The sequence below is a fragment of the Equus przewalskii genome, chromosome 6 (assembly GCF_037783145.1).
Source record: "Equus przewalskii isolate Varuska chromosome 6, EquPr2, whole genome shotgun sequence".
NCBI lineage: Eukaryota > Metazoa > Chordata > Mammalia > Perissodactyla > Equidae > Equus > Equus przewalskii.
Window position 1 is genome coordinate 92,101,583 of NC_091836.1, and position 17,898 is coordinate 92,119,480.

General features: G+C 39.1%; 1 protein-coding gene across 7 annotated transcripts in view; it reads left to right on the top strand.

Annotated features, from left to right (window-relative positions):
* LUZP2 (leucine zipper protein 2) overlaps positions 1-17,898 on the top strand; it is a 458,146-nt gene that overhangs the window by 381,817 nt on the left and 58,431 nt on the right. For all 7 annotated transcript variants that reach the window (XM_070624543.1, XM_070624544.1, XM_070624546.1 and 4 more), the window contains 2 exons: positions 4,671-4,745; positions 14,083-14,247. In XM_070624543.1, the coding sequence (XP_070480644.1) occupies positions 4,671-4,745; positions 14,083-14,247 (240 nt within the window). The remainder of the gene's footprint in view (positions 1-4,670; positions 4,746-14,082; positions 14,248-17,898) is intronic.

The following is a 17,898-nucleotide window of genomic DNA, read 5'->3' on the forward strand; positions in this document are numbered from 1 at the left end:
TTAGCCCACTACAGTCAGGGATTGAATTCTTTTAAAAGCCATTTACTCATCAAGTGTAAGGCACTGCTAGTTGTTAAAACTCAGTGACAACAAAAAACAGTTCTTGTCTCTCATACCTTGGTGTGTAAAGCTGGTTATCACTCACTAGAATTTCAGTCTTCTGGAGTAGATGAGACAAAGTGGAATTATTTTGCATGTCTCAGGAGGCAAGTCAATCTGTGACTTGCTTAAACTGCTTTCTATGTCTTGGTGGGCAAACTACCCACCCATCCACACATGCACACATGTGCGCACACATACACACACACACACACACAAAAACACACATCAGTGTATCCTAGGCATTATACTTGGTTTAAGGTGAACCATGATTTTGGACTGCATTTCTTGGCTTCTGAAAAAAATCGTTTTCTGACTTGAATTTCAAAATGTTTGTTATAATTTTATGTTGCTATTGCTTGGAAAAACCCTGAACCGTCTGTGTCTCTGGTATGTTTACTGTCTTTGATAATGAGAATTTTGGAGCCAACATCATTTCTTTTTATACATGGCTGCCAGAAGTCTGGGAACAAATTTACAGCTCAGCCAAGACCAAAGGATAGAATCCGTTATCAGCGCCTCCTTCTGCTGTTGCCGCCCCTCGCCTACCTTCACATCCTGTTCACAGGACATATCTGTTTTCTATAGACCTCATTGTTTTACTTATGTTTAAAATTTTAATACTTCTAGTGTCAAAATTGTTTCTGGTCCTTTTTAGAAGAAGGTAAAATGTAAATATTTTTATATTCTGTAAACCTCAGGGAAACTCACCAGAAAAATTAGAAAGAAGACAACTTACCTGGAGGAAAGGGGCTGGGGAAGGGTTAAATTAAATTGTGTCAATAAGTTTCCAGAAACACTGAATCACAAACCTAATGTATGAAAGAAGAATTAGAACCTTGCAGATTTAGCCATTGCTGAGATTTTGTAAAAGAATTCATTGAAATGTCAGATAAAATGTAACTGTCTAACATTACATCCTTTCTGTTGACTTCATCCACCATAGCTATGCATTCAACTTTCCTAGAAGGAAAAAAAGACACTTTTGACACTAAATACAGCACAGATGTCATCTTTTGTGATCCAGCTCAACTTAAGGTGGATTCTTGAGAAAAACAGCAGGGGAACACTCCAGAAGCAATAGACTAGACGGTGGAGCCAAATCAGGCTCCAGCATCTTGTGGTCTACACAGTCTTGGCACTCTGAAGCTACATAATTTTTTTCTAAAGTAAATTAAGATTAGAATATGGACTGTAGCTTCTAAAATGTTATAAAGCTCAAATAAGAAAATGTACTTGTATGAAAATTAAATGTTATAGGTTTTTGGGGTTTTTTTTGAGGAAGATTAACCCTGAGCTAACATCTGCCACCAATCATCCTCTTTTTGCTGAGGAAGAGTGGCCCTGAGCTAACATCTGTGCCCATCTTCCTCTATTTTATAGTGGGACGCCTGCCACAGCATGGCTTGCTAAGCAACGCATAGGTCTGTACCCGAGATCCAAACCCCTGGCTGCTGAAGCTGAGTGCATGAACTTAACTGCTAGGACTCCAGGCCAGCCCCAAATGTTATCATCTTTTGTTGTTGCTCTTATTAGGAAGAAGAACTGTGACTTCTCAGGCCACACTGAGGAACCCCTTCTGTGTTCTCAGCTTACACACACTTTCTGTTGAGCAGCTAGAATCTCATTCAGTGACTTTCCCTTTATATGCTTGCTGCCCATGTACATGTTCAACTGCGTACACAGATGATGTTTCCTTCCTGGGCTGAGGACAATCAGTCACTCCATAGATATTTACTCAATGATTGAATGTGAAGGAAAGCTACTCTAGAATCATGACTAGCCCCTCTTAAGTAACCCTATCCTTTATTTCACAGGAGTCAAAATGAGAAAACAAATTTGACCTAAAACAAATAAAATTCTCTATCTTGTAAGACTCCCTGTCTTTCATAGGTCTTCTAATGGCTTAATACCCACAGAACTGTTATTATTTTCTACAGTTTTATAACAGCCATGTATGCATTAAGCCTGGAGCTGATCCTTTCAAAACTAGGTGCACAGTGTGATAATGTGGGTCAGTATCTGCAATCCCTGCGAGTATTTTCTTCACTCTTTTTGTAACCTTCTGTCTCCTGAGATCTCTTGGCTAGATTTTACCAGGTTCACTGAGTTCTGAGAGGACGGAAATTCTTGAAATCCTGGGAACTGGTGGCAAGATAGCTCTCAAAGGCACATTTACTATTTCTGTTGGAATGCATTCTGCCTGCCCTGCTACAAGCTTCCTGGATGGCTATGTTGAGGTGCACCCTGAAGTCATTCTGCAGGAGTCCCCTCCTGTGGATGACTGGATTTGGGCTGAAACTCCCACAAGGACGCAGGAGGACCTGAGCCTATGCAGACGCCCCCTGGACTGCAGATAACTGATGGTAGCATCTGGGGAGAATGGCTGCCCATCAAAGAGGACCCTGAGAAAGAAAATACCATGAGAACCTGGGGGGAGGGAGGAGGGCCTGAGACACGGTGATGGCTGAGTAGCACAGAGGTCCCTTCCAGCTGGTGACCAGGAGTGTCAGTGGCACCGAGGCTGGCAGGATCAGGATCACCCCCTTCCCCTGATGCTGAGGAAGAGCTTACCACACCCACTGCCCCACTGAGGCCCACCCACTGTCCATCCCACTGTCCCTAACTCCTGTCCTAGGCTGAGGAGCCGGGACAGACAGAGGGGCCGCTCTTCCATCGGGGCTCGGTCCCGTGGACAGAAGCTGGCTCAGGCAGGGCCTGTGCCACAGCAGCCAGGATGGTCACAGCAAGAGTCCCTGGTGCTCAGGGGTTGAGGAATGTGGCTGGTCCCGGGCAGCAGGGACGCCTGACGGGCGGGCAGGGTGGCCTGAGCCCTGGGTGGAAAAGTGAGACTGAGGCCTATGGTCCTGAAGTCCCCCTGATGTGGGGTCAGGCAGTGAGGAGGTGGGAAGGACAGACACATGGCCAAGGGGGGTGTGGGTCGGGGCCTGGGTCTCCAAGCTCGTGGGGGTTCACCTACATTTAGGTGCGCTCCTACTGGAAGCCTACTCGGCATCAGCTCTCTCTCTCTCTCCCTTTTTTTTTTTTATTCTGAATGATTTTATTTTTAAGCGTTATATAGACATTTATACGTGCACGGAGGATGTATTTCATGTACACGGATTAGGCAGCTATTTAAGGGCAAGCGCCCACTGGGAAATTATTTTCTACAAGAATAAAGCAGAAAATAACACAGCTCAATTTAGGACATGAAAACTAGACATGGATACAAAGAGTGGACATAGCGTTTTATAATGGAGAACAGTCTCTTCACCCCCTCCTCCCTCCTAGGTGGTCACCATAGGGGAGAAAACCCTCTGTCCGGAAAATCAAGGACAGAGCTTCCAGGTGCTGGTTCCCAGAAGGCGAGGGAGAGAAAAGAAGACCACCAGACAAATAGGCGCTGTGGTAGTGGGCTACAGCCTTGCCACAACCCGCAGCTTGTAGCACCCGGAGTGTGGCATCCTGGTCACTGAAGAGGTGATGCGTCCCCTGCTGCCCACCTCTCCCCGGCAAACTCAATCCCCTTGCCTCACAGGAGCATCAGAAAGATCCTGTGTTCCTCCAGCTTTAGATTCTTTTCTTTGGCTACATGTGGGAGACAGGCAGAGTCCAGAGGTCTAGAGAGGTGCCGAGCCATGAAGGGAGGCAGGCTCTCCCGCAGGTCCTCTGTGAGCCCGCTGAGCAACTCCTGTCAGTACATAGCTACAGCGTACAGCTAGGAATTGGCAGAGGCTGGATTTTAAAACACTGCTTCCAAATCTGAGGCCATTGCTCTTTTCCTTTAGAGCACAGTGACGGCATTTGTAAAGGTACGGAGATACGGTGGCATAGAGAGGTATATTAAGTTAAAACTCCATAATAAAAAGAGTGACTATTAATGTATTAGTCTGCTCAGGCTGCCAGAACAAAATACACCAGAATGGGTGGCTTCAACAGCAAAAATTTCTTTTCCCACAGTTCCGGGGGCTAGAAGGCCAAGGTCAAGGCGCAGGCAGATTCAGTTTCTAGTGAGAGCTCTTCCTGGCTCACAAGCAGTGCCATCCTCACATGGCCTCGCCTCTGCGTAAGCGAGCGAGAGAGAGAGCAAGCTCTCTGAGGTCTCTTCCACTTCTTCTAAGGACAGTAGTTCTATGGAGTTAGCACCTCACCTTTATGACCTCATTTACTTTTAATTACCACCCTAAAGGTCCTATCTGCAAACACAATCACGTGGTGGGGGCAATTAGAACTTCAACATGTGAATGTTAAGGGAATGTAATTCAGTCCACAACCTCTAGAAACGTAACTGATGAATTTATATCACAAGGATTTTCAGAGACTTGAGCTGGAACTCTGCAACTAGACGTTTTGGTCCGGTGAAGTATTTAGTGCATATTCATCCAGAACACACCATTTTCTGCAGCTTAACCAAATGACCATGTAATACAATATTTTTAACCAGAATTCTAAATGAATTTCATGAGGTAGTTTTTCTTTTTTTTATTCTTTTCAGTGAATGACAGATGCTTAAAGTGGAGGGGGAGATTATAGAATTTACTGAAAAGATTTGCCTTTCTTTCATTTTACAGGCGCAACAGCTTACTGATCTGGAACAAAAACTGGCTGTGGCCAAAAATGAGCTGGAGAAAGCAGCTTTTGACCAGGTAAGTTTACACCTATAAACCATCATAACTTTGCCTTTAAAAAAGCAGACAACGCTAGGGTATATGCATGGCTTCTCTTGATTTACTGATGCAATTTGAGATGCTGGGCGTGTGAGATGGTTATAGAATTCATGAGTGCTTGGTATTCCCTTTGGAACCTGGTTCTTTCCTTGTTTTGCGGCTACAGTAAATTGACTCAAGGCTGAGGCTCTGTGAGTTCAGGGCTTCATTTTTCACCTTACTGGTCCATTTGTTCTATAACACAATGAATAAACATGCTTTAAAGCACCAGCAAAGATGCCGTGTATCAACCTGAAATGAATGACATATAAAGCAAATGGAAGCAGTCATTGACACTTTTCATTTTGGACATTTTAAATCAGAGTTCTGGGGGTAGAGGCATAAAAGAAGAACGTAGCTCTCTTAACCAACTCTGTTCATATAAAGATAATGCCAGAGTGGGTGACAGTTCACCTTTATTGTAGCTTTACTGAAATATAATTCACGTACCGGAAAAATCACACTTTTAAAGTTCACAAAGTTGTGCTACCATCACCACAAATTCCAAAAGATTTTCTTCACCTCTTTCTACTTCGTTTATTTCATTTTGGTTTTATTAATCTCTCGTTGTCTGACTATTTTGTGTGTTCAGGATTAACCACAGCTCCCAGCTGATGCCGACTTTACCTTTCAATGCTCTTCACGTGTAACGTGTGTGGAGAACAGGGAACTGGAATATGGACGGGGAAGTATAATACAGAGGAAGGGATTGGTCATGTCATTCAGAGTTACTGTTCTGTTTAATGGCTATGATATAGGGCAAAATTTCTTAACACTTCTCACTCTTTTCTTTTTTCATATTTAGAGCAACTTTGTGAAATTGTGGACAATAAATATTCCTTTTTTCTTTAGTTCACACAGAACAAAAGGGCAGAGAGGTTTTAAAGTACTTTATTTCTTCATTCAATCAGCATTCGTTTATTGAACATCCAAGGTAATTTTCTCTAATCCCTAGAATGAACATCCAGAACATATTAGTACAGGAAACTCGGAATCTGAGAAGTGGACCATGATATTTCAGACTCAAGGAGACAAGTTCCCCATTGCTCTCAATCAAAAGCGTGGAAAATATGTGCCCCAGGCACAGGGCGAATCCAGGAGTAATCTGCATTTCACTAAACCCTCAAAGGATCTTCTGACTGAGATCAATTCTTGATTAGATTGGAGTTATCAGCCATCATTCCATCTAAGGTGGAATAGTAGGCCCTCGCTTGTGGAAGGTATCACCTTGAGACTTTTTGGTTCATTTATACACAATATCTGACATGTAATAGAAATATTTCTAGATATGTGGAGGGGGCATGCCATCTGATCAATAAAAAGAAGGGAAACAAGACAAGCAGGCCTGGAGCTGATTCAGCTGTGGGAGTGAGAAAATAAATACAATGTTAACAACTGTGATTTATATATACACATATACACACACATATACAATAGTATATTATGTTCATAAAGTAATATATATAATATATGTAGCAATAGAAGAAAAATAAAACAGATAAAAGGATAAAATTTTCACTAGACTTGGAATCTATAAAAACAAACCAAGTAGATATTCTAGAATTAGCAAAATGTAATACACGTAATTAAGAATGTAACTGCTGTATTGGATGATTAGACATTGTAGAGCTGAAGACGAGTGGAACAAAAGGACAAATAATACCAAATACAGGTGCCAATGTGTAGAAAGTACCAGTAAACAAAAAGAGATTAAGAAATGTATAAGACAAATTCAAAATTTCTAAAACATTTACAGTTGTTGTCCCAGAGGAGTGACAAGCAGAAACAATATTTGTAGAGATAATGGCTAAAAATTTTTCAAAGTTTTGAATGACATGAACCACAGATTCAAAAATATAAATAACCCACAAGGCAGGTTAAATACAAAGGTAACCACATTATAGTCAAATTGTTGGATATGAAAAAGATAAGCTAAAATAGAAAATGAATAGTAAAATGGTAGATGTCAACTTAAGTATGTCAGTAATTATACTTTTTAAATGGTCAAAATATGCCACTATAAGGCTAAAATTATTAGATGATATTTAGCAAAACTTTGATTCATACAAAAGACACTTTTAAATGTAAAGAAATAGGAGGTCTGTAAGTAAAAGAATAGAGAGAAAAGATAAACTACACAAACAATACAAAGTAAGCTTGCGTAGCAAAAGGAGTATCATTTAAAGTCGACTTGAAGTAAAGTATTTTCAGTGATAAGAAGGGAGTCTTATATGAGTCAGTCCAAGAGGAAGCTATCATCATTAAATCAGTATGCGTACAGCAATAGTCCTTTAAAATGCATAGAAATTTTTAAAAAGTGCACTTGCGACCCATGCACTTTTTCCTTGTTTGCTATGTTCCAATATAATTTATTAACTAAGTAAAAGACACATAACCTCACCAGAAAAATGGAAAAGTGAATAAAAACAATGACATCATCTTAACACCATCAGATTGGTAAAAATTAAAAAGTCTGATGATACCAAATTCTGATAACACTAGTGGTGGGAGTGTAATTCTTAAAATCAGTTTTTAAATGCATGCACCTTAGAATTTGTACTTATCCATATGTACTTGGAAACATGCAGATGGACATTAAATACAGCAATGTTTGTATTAATATTAAGTGGAAATGATTCAAATGCTTACTGTTAAAGTTAATTATACAATTCATATATTTTCTATAATCGTTTTCAAATTGTAATCACAATTTAATACTAATGAATAAATATGAAGATGTTTGTATCAATATTGATACATTATAACTATAGTGTTGAGTGAAAACAGTTCAGAATTATATGTATAGTATTTAACAATTGTTCAAATACAGAAAACACATTTTGTTTTGAGTATATATCACATAAATAAAGTAGAAAAACACATATCAAATTCATGGATGTAACTGCCTTTAGAGAAAGACAGAGTGAAATAATACCGGGGAAGGTGACAAATACTTCTACTATTTCCCAAATGTTTTGTCTTTCAATGACTATATGGATACAGATAGTCTTTAATTCATACACATTCATATATGTATATTGCATGCATTATATACATCATTATATAGTATACACATTGTACATATAAATTAGATATATGGAATACATGGATATGTGTATATTACAAATATGTATTTGCATGTACTATCATATATAATGTTTTCTACAATTATATACATATTATATCATATATAGCAAATATGTAATCAAAATGACTTTATGTTTTTAATTCTGATTGATATTTACCTGATATTTGTTATATTTCTTATGTTGTTCTCTATTTGCCCCCATATTTTACAAAATAAGTTATTTTTAAAAATGGAGACGGTATTCTGTCTGCTGTCAAAGACTTTTCGTTTTTGTGATCACAGTTTAGTGACCATTATATTTAGAAAAATAAGCAAGTAAGATGAGCGCATTCATAGACTTCTTTTGCAATAATATGCTGCATACATTGAGAAATTTTGTAAAGAAGGAGGTTCCCTCCTAACCACCAACTTGAACCATGGGTGTTTTGACATAGAATAGAGGAGTGGGAATGTTTCAGGCTGATTCAGCTTGGAGCTCTCGTGGTATCTCCCTCTTCCTGTGCAGTAGTTGTGAAGGACAAGCCTAAAATTCTGCCTCCCAGAGATGTGGGTCTCCCCTAGGCATTTTCTGGACTTAGGTATGACCAAAATGTCTTCACAGGTAACATAGTTAACTTTTCAAACAGGACATGTAGACAGTATTGCAGTAGACGAATTAGTAAGGACATTTTGTGACTTTTAGTGATATTCCTTCTTAAGGTTTAAATCTTTGGGAGATGTTGCTGCTGCCGCTTCTGCTGCCAACATGGGTGGAGAATAAGGCTAAATTTAAGGCATAAGTATGTGAGTTATCTCTTTACAAGACAAAGGAAAAAATATGAAAAAAGTTAAAGTGGTATCAGTGCAGGTGGGGTCTGGTCATTGGGTGATCCCATGACTTTTAGACAAGAATCAAATCGGATTAAGTAAATGTCAGAAGCCACCACCCTAAATCAGTTACATGAGATTGCCAGACAGTAACCAACTTAAGTTCTTGCCTTCCCCATTAAGAGTTTCTAGAGACAAAGTCATCTCCCTTCTTTCACAAATGCAAATGTCTCTCAAAGGGCAAGCAAATTCCAGTCCTCGGAGCCTGCTTCTCATCTGCAGTTTTAAAATTAACCGGCCTAAAATAATCCTCATCAATAGAAGCACAGAGAATGAATATGTATATTTTAAGTCCTTGCGGGTTATAAGGACTGGTGTAGTCGCATATTATTTCATCGACACATTATAATTTGGCCTGAGACACAGAACTCAGGGTTAATGTAGAGTTTTCCTTCCTTCATCCTACCTATTCTATCCTTTCCTCCTCTCCATTTCTACTTCCCCCCACCACCGTGTGCCTAGCCCACATCATGCCACAGTCCAGATGCAGGATGAGAGGCTGTATGTTGCAGTGTTTAAATAAAGGTCTGCAGAGTCAGTTGGTCTGTTCAAACCATAACTCTTCCGCTGACCATGTTCGAATCCCTTAAACTCTACGCTTCACTGTAAAATGGAACCATAAAATTCCTTTATAAGAGTGATGAGAAAATAGCATGCATCCAAAAAGTAAAATACTGAGGAGAACTCTTGGCACATGGAAAACACTCAGTAAGTACAATAATTACTACTCTTAGTGAATGAGATCAGAGACTGCCTCTCCGTGGTCATAATTTCTCTCTTTAACCTTAAGGATCTTGTCACTCCTTTTGCTCCCGTGATCTATAAAAGCATTTCATATTATCGGAGGTTGATTTCAACAAATCTCATGTAAGGTATGTGATGGGCTCACAAACTGCAGCCATAAAGTCAGGTAGAAATGCTAGCTCACTTCAAAACGGATAAACCTACAGTTGAATGAAATCGCTCTTCACCACTCTCCATCATCTTTATATGAGACTTTTTGCTCTCTTCAGGTGTCTAGCTACTAACAATGTTATATCTGGGCTTCAAATAACCTTAAATACCCCATAAATATTATGAAAACAACATCTTCACACTCCAACTTGGTTCTTATGACATATTTAATGAAAGAAGTCTCAGTTTACTATTGCAGTATAAACAAGAATAATCTCAAAATCTCAGAATCAACCTTGGTTTTCCAAACAACCAATTATTTATTTGACAATACCTTATGAATTATAGCTAGGCTCAGCTACTGGAATGCAGAAACAGCTCTCTGGTATGGAAATCTATCTTGTAAACTTTCATGTTAAAAAAGATTTTATTGCATCTGACCCTCACAAAATTTTGCCCAGGAAAGCAGGCGTTATTACATCTGTGTTACAGATGACACAAGGAAGCCGACCTACACAGACTCCTGGGACTAAGCAGTAAAGAATGAGAACTCTTTTTGCCACAGCATATGTGGCACATGGCAGGAACATAACAAATAGTTATTGGGTGAATAGATAAATGAAGACCTAACTTCGTAAATTATTGAATGTGCTATACATCCTGCATACAAGGGACCTGGAGATCACCTAGAGTAGAGAGGCAAAAAATACTGAATGACCTTCTGGGCGTCAGAGAGCTGATTTCATGGCAGAAAGAAAGTTGACGGGAATTCACAGCCCTGTGTGGTCTCTGCAAAGCCAGCAGCTGTTACTGCACCCAGATCTCTCTGAGGACTTCACGTTGTCATGCAAATGAGTTAAGATGGACATGAATAACACCTTGTGAATTTTTATTTGTCAGGAGATGAGAAATTAGAGGCACAGTTGTCTTTGCAAGGAACATCTTCTTCCCAGAAAAATGCTTTTTTTCTGTATACTTTACACAGTTTATGTCATATTTCATTAGATGCCATCTAGCTTCAGTGAACTTCAAAGTGAACAGTAGCCTGCAGTTTTGAATCAGGCTACAGCTAGTGATATAAATGAAAATGGAATGATGCCGTGGTGTAAAATCATTGTCTGGGTCCTGCTCATGGAACTGGGTCAGGCCAAACTTGAGTAGGGTCAGTAATAGGCTTTATTAAGTTATAGGAACAAACTAGAAAGCTGGGAGGTTTTTTTGGTAGAAAGCTGACCAAATTAGGGCAGAGTTGCTCACAGCAATCTGTGGTCTCTGGCAGGAAAAATCTACAATGTAATCAAGGAATGGAGCCAGAACCTAAGATAGGAGACCAAGTCACAGGTTTGTGGACCACAAAAGAAATGAAATCAGAAGCTAAGAGACTAAGAATAGGTTGAAACATAAGAGCAAAGATAGTTTATTACCATGGCTCTCAAAGGGGAAGAGTTGGAAACTACGTCTAAGTGATGTTGATTCTGTTATCTGAGATTGTCCTGACAAGGTCAGAAGACCACTGTAAACAGATGAGATGATCACTCCAAAGTTCAGATAATTAAAAATATAACATATACACTCATCCCCATTTATTGTTTCATCAGAAAAGGTCTTGCCTAAATATGTTGACTGAAAATCAATATTTGAAACTATTAACTTGACGCTGTTCGCTATTTATTTTCAACATCCAAGTTCAGCCATTAATTGGGAATTATGGCAACAGATACCTCAAGCCTGTTATAGATCCAACTTTTAGATATATAGCGTGTTAAGAAGAGCAAAGATATGAATACAGTGAATACAAGAATCATCATCACTTCTGGCATGATTTGATCATGGGAAGTCAACATTTGAAATCCACATTAGCTTTGAGTCCTGGCCAAGACCTGCCTGACTCTATCACATTAGCTCCATCTCCATTGTCTCTCTATAATATGAGAAACAGAAAACGTATTTAAATTGTTCAGTGCCACCTGGGATATTTCACTCCTGACACAGCAGCCAATACCGTGATCTCCTATTCTGTCGTGAGACAAGGGAGGGTCAGCCAAGATTATGAGAAAGAACCAATAGGAAGAGCAATCTGAACTGTGACTTCATTTCTTTTTATTGATGTAGCTTGTTAGTTTCCTTCTGTGACATACAGAAACAACATTTTCACCTAAGTTTTAGGTCATTTATTCGAAAACCATTTATGTCAAGTCCTGTCTAATGTGTCAAGGATTGTGTTAAGTGCTAGATACATAGTTCTGAACAAAATAGCCAACTTATACAAGTGTGTACATACATATGAGTTAAAAATTAGTGATAAATTATATGAAGGAAACAAACAGGCTAAATCATAGAAAATAATGGGTTGAGGTAAGGGCAAGAATTCAGGGACTCAGGCAAGCAAATCGAAGAGACCATTTTGAGTAAAACCTTTCAATATCTAAATGTCATCTTTCAGCTTGGCCACCTCCTGTCCACTTAATGCTCTTCCATCCTAGTCCTTATCAGATTCTTATTTTGTCGTAGACAACTTGACAGAGCAAGATTAATGAGAAGCAAATACATGTCTGTCCTAGTTCTTATATGTTTCCAATTGCTGCTCTCACTGCTGGTTTTTCTTTAAATCTCTTGACACAACCAAAAGAGAGTTCTTAAACTGCTATTCTAGCAATGGACACTCTCATCTTAAAGACAGATATTATCATATAGCACATATGAGTAGAAACACAGAAGTAGGCATTAGGAAGAATCTAAGTCTAGACACTACTCACAAGAAATTAACCACAAAGGCTTTATAGGATACGGCAAGCAAGGGAGGATGCTGTGTGAAGGTGTACTCCTGATTGAGTATATAAAAGGCAGTAGTTGTATTGGGAGCGTACCACTTTGACGGGCAGAGACGACAGGGCTTGCTGCTTCATTGATCCAGGGGTCACTGAAAGGGTAAACTCTGCACGTGCTTGGGATCTTGGCCCCAGTACCTAATCTATCTCCTCATCTCTCTTGGCCCAAAGACCACATCTCATGACTCAAAATGAATGTTTATGTGGCATTGTCTTTTTAGGACCTATATCCATGCTCCAAATTCCTCCTGAGTTACCATGAGATTTCCCAAAATTTGTATGCCTCTCTTCATTGAGGAACCTGAGTGTCTGTTTGGCCACATACCAAGTTGGGTAAGCAGGTATGGGATAGCTTGCAGAAAGACTAAAGAAAAGACCCAGAGATGGCAAATGAGACATATAGATTTATTGGGAGTCGCTTACAGGGACTGTCCAGTGGCGGCCAGCAGGATAGAAGTGTGCACCTGCTACTGCCCTTGAGAGAAGCTTGCTTAAGTAGGCAGAGGAACAAAGGCTGCGTGCTTGCCGATGGTAACTGTCCCTTTATGACCTGCATTCTAAGGACCAGAGCCCCACCAGAGGGCCTCATGTTCCCTGAGACTGTGATGTCCTTTGTGCTAACTATCCCGTGAGAAACAGCTGGGTTGGCCAAGCCCAGGACTGTTATCTTGAGTGCTGGGCACAGTACAGACAAGGGGCTTCAAGGATGCATGTCTGCTGTTAAAGGGCACTCAGACTAGTGCCCCTATTTTATGTCTCTGTGCTCAACTTTGTTATTACTTTTTTTTACCTTATCAGCATTTAAAAATATTTTTAATACTGGGAACTGGGGGTTAGATGGAAGTTAGAGATGGTTTTCCATGTTAGTTCAGTCTGACTTGTGATGTAAACCAGAAGTAAACCAGTCTGAAAACCTTGAACTTTCTTTTCTTCAAAGTAAAACAATAATAATAATGCCAGTTTCACAAATGTTTGAAAGCATAAAATTACCTCTTGCATGTGAAAGTGCTTGGAATATTGTGATATCTTATTAATATAAGAAAGTGTTAAGATTATCATTTACAATCACATCAGATTAACTTTCACCACATAACAAGGCCCAGAGGAAATAAGAGTTTTATGAGAAACAAATTTATTTTCCCAATATCTGGGGAAATTGAGCAGAGGTACAGGCTAATCTGGGAAAAACAGGGGCCTATGTTGCTAGGCAAACCATTTGCAAGAAAGGAGGTTGACACTAATAAAAAGATGGCAGGTTTCTAAGAGGGACATTTCTACTTCAGAGGGACCCTTAGAGTATATTTTCTCACCAGCAAACGATCGTGATTGAAATAATGTCAATTCAAGGGAGAAAAGTAAAATATGTCTCTTTCAGTGTTCAAAATATATCATGAAACACACCAGCTCCTAAAAACAGACTGAACGTGCATTAAACAGGATGTCATAATGGAATTCATAAACTAGGCAATTGCATTTGAAAACTTATAACGCATTTGTGTGGGGAGCGAGTGTAGATTAGGGGGACAGGGAGAATCTAATCAGATAAATGGTGGCCAGAGCCACATGGAAACATTGTGATGGCTTTTTCTTTTTTTTGCAGGAGGCGCAGCTGAAAGCAATGAAAGAGACCATACAGCTCTGCCTGTCAACAGTGTTCCGCGATCAGCCTCCCGCTTTGAGTCTATTCAGGGTTAATCCAACTCAGATGTCAATTCTACCCAAGACAGTTGACCCTAAGATTCCAGATGCAGTCACAGAAGGCGAGGTACACTTTATTCATGCTTTGAAAAGTAATATCAAGTAATGTACTGTCTTTATAGTTCATTCTGTATCATCATCAAGGTGGATCCAGGTAAGGTGTCACATTCATTAAAAGATTAGGAAGTAAATGGAAGATAGTAACCCAGTTTGTAAAGTCTCCATGGTCACTTGGAGAACACAGGAAGACAACTTTTCTTTAGTAGAGAGCCAGCTGCTTCTTACGCAGGATTATCTAATTGTAAAATAATAATAATTATTATTATTCTAAAATAATATTCTAAAATTATTCAAAAATAATAGAAATTATGTTTATTGTTGTTTTACAATTGTTAAAAGAAAATATCTTGTTATTACATTCCAGTATACACCAGACGTTCATATGGAAAATATTTTCTCCTAGGGTATAACCATCATCCTCACAAAAGCGGATGCGTATTTAAAAGTTCAAGTCCACAGTTCTCAACAATGCCCGCACATTACAATCCTTTGGATTTTGTGAAACAATTCTGACGCTCCCCTCAGACCTATTAAATCAAATTCTTTCTGGTTTGGCCCCAGTCATCAGCATTTTTTAAAAGCTCCCCAGAAGATTTTGAGACCAACTGACTTAAGCAATTTTTCCTCCAAATCCCCGCCAACCACGTGCCGGGGCTGCTGTTATTTCAAACCTTAGAACCTTCCATTTTGCAGCCCCTAGGTGTAAATAAATCCTGAATAGTAATTGGAGAAAGGCGTTTAGTTTCAGGCAGTATGTTTGAAAGTGCTGGCTCTCCTGTCACTTTCCATAGGGTCACTTGCTGTTAAAAGGAGTCATATAGATACCAGTCCGACTTCTGATGCAAATCTCTGGGGCTGGGCCCAGGAACACCTGAGAGCCACCGAGGCAGATGCCCAATGATAAGATACACCTGAGGCTTTCTTGCTGCTTCTGTCTGTCTTTTCCTATTTTGGGGTTTTGGAGCTGTGGGCAAACTGTAGATTAGTGAAATACTATTACTAATTTCAGGATGAAGAGTCAAAAATAAATGAAATAAAATAAGTCTTCTAATGTTCTGTTTTCATCTTTAGTCAATTCACGGACTGCACAGATTAGTGGGTATAATCTTAAATTTCTCTGGCAAAAGTCATTTAAAAATATGTATTTCCATCTTTATCATATTATTCTATTTGGTTTTATTAGGTACTGAAAGATCTTAAGATTTTCAGGCCAATAATTTTCTCCTTTTTCCTGTCCCTTCTTTGAAAACTCTAGGTCTAACATGTTTGTTTACTTAACCAAACTCGGGGAAGAAAGTTGCATAATAATGACTTTCTTATATTTAGGAAAAGTCTCAGGTACATTTATTGAAACTGGTTGTTGGTTCAGTGCACAGCTACCCACGCAATCTCGCCACTTCCCAGGAAGCCACACTCTGCCTCCACTTGGTGTTAGTCTAAGGGAGGAGGGAAGGCTCAGCACTATGAAGTCTGATGACTTCAGGGAAAGGAACTTTGTAATTTGATGGACACATTACACTTGTCTCCAATTCAAAATATGTTTATGTAAGCCCACTATGAAAACTGGGTTCCTATGACCCTGAATGTGTGGAGGAAATTACTGACTGTTACTTTAATTGATTTACTATCAATAAATATATATGTCCTGTCATTGAAATAAATAATAAATATTTTATTATTTCTCTTGGCTCATCACAGGAAAAGATAGGGAGCATTTCAATGAGCCTGGCTTGGGGATTGCTCATTTTTCGAAAAACAATTACAGGAAAATCCAATTGTTTAAGATAAAGTTCAATAAATCTAAGTTGATGTGCTGTAGAGCACTCTATTTTATAGATTAGCATTAAAAGCTTCTCTGGTGTTTATGTTTTGCCCATATTCGTTATCTTTTCAATAGTGGTGGAAATTGTATTTTGTGTATACTTGGGGCTCAATCTCTATGCAGGCACCTTGCAGATAATATTTTAAAACTCCTGAATAATGTGTTTGGAGTGTGTGTAAGAGAAACAAGCTCTTCAGTCATGGAATAATTTTACTCTCCATACAAAAAGGGTAACTTTTAAATGAGGACGTTTAACTGGTGGGTCTTCAGAGTTGGCTAATTATAGCCATGGTGAAACGATATGCGTGACTGAGAGTTGGAGACAATGACACCATCTAACCTCTTGGTGCCTCGGTTTCCTCAGCACCTATCTCAGAGTGTTGTCATTACAGGAGCACTAGAAATAATAATTCTTCTGCCTTTCTATGATATACGGCTGGTCTCATATGCTTTCATTTGTTTGTCTTAATCTTCAACTCTTCTTTGAAAAAAGAAGAGTATTTGGTTTTTCTTGAAATCTGTGAAACACATCCATTAAGCAGTTTTCAACCTACATCTGGAAAAAGACAAAATAGCCCCCCCAGTGTCATTTTATTTATTTTTCTTTCAGAAATTGGGTAATGCAGTCAAAAACTTTATTGCATCATGCATGTGTATGTATATGTGTATGTGTATGTAGGCATACATGCATATACACATATACATACATGTAAATATCATATACATATACACACATATGTATTCGCTGTGGATTTTCATTAGACCCATTAGCTGCAGATTTCATTAGGAATTCAATATTACAAGAATTTACTGGCAAAAACTTAAAAAATAATTTATATATTTTTAACCCCTACTTTTTTTTTTAAATTCTGGAGCATGCCTGCTACATAACCTTTTGGTCCTATAGCTTATGTTTCTGCCGAGGGCCGTCAGTCAGGCCTGTCAGCCTCCTTTTTTTCATTGCATCCTTCATTGTTGTGATTCCTGCTTCTCTCTGATTTGAGTGAATTTTTCGTACTCTTCCAGGTAGAATTATTTTTTCTATTCTCAGTGCTGGGATAACACAGTGTTTACTTTTTACGACTCTTGGTCCTGCCTTGAACGCAGTGATGACTCCATACTCCTCTCTCCATAAAGGAGATGACTATGCTTAGCTCACTGATTTGCTGTTCATTATTCAGTGTCCAGAGCAATGTTTCTAGAGAATTCACCTGAAATACTCGCTGTATTTCTGTTTTAGTCAGCTCGAGCTGCTCTGACAAAATGCCATAGACTAGGTGATTTAAAGAACAGACATTTATTTCTCACAGCTCTGGAGGCTGTGAAGCCCAAGTTCAAGCTGCTGACAGATTCAGTTGTTGATAAAGTCCTTCTTCCTGAGTTGTAAACAGTGCCTTCTAGCTGTATGCTCACATGTGGTCTTTTCTAGGTGCATGTGCATGAAGAGAGAGAGAGCATTCTCTTCTTTACAAGGGCAATAATCCCACCATGAGGGCCCCACCCTGGTGACTCATTCTAAACCTAATTACCTCCAGAAGCCCTTATCTCCTAATACCATCAAATAAGGGGTTAGGGCTTCGGTGTGAATTTTGGAGGACAAAACATTGAATCCATAGCAATGCCTCTCTTCTTCTTGGATGTTGTCCTGGTTTAGAAGTTAGAAAATATATATTATTGAGTGTTCATTTAGTGCTTAGTATTTAACTAAACTGTTTTCCATCTGTATGCCAGGACTGTGCTCATTGTCGGCAATGTACGTTTGAAATGACACAACTCTGACCTTTTGCAGGTTGTAACCTAATTCTCTGTAAAGAGAAAACAAGAAAAAAATGCAAG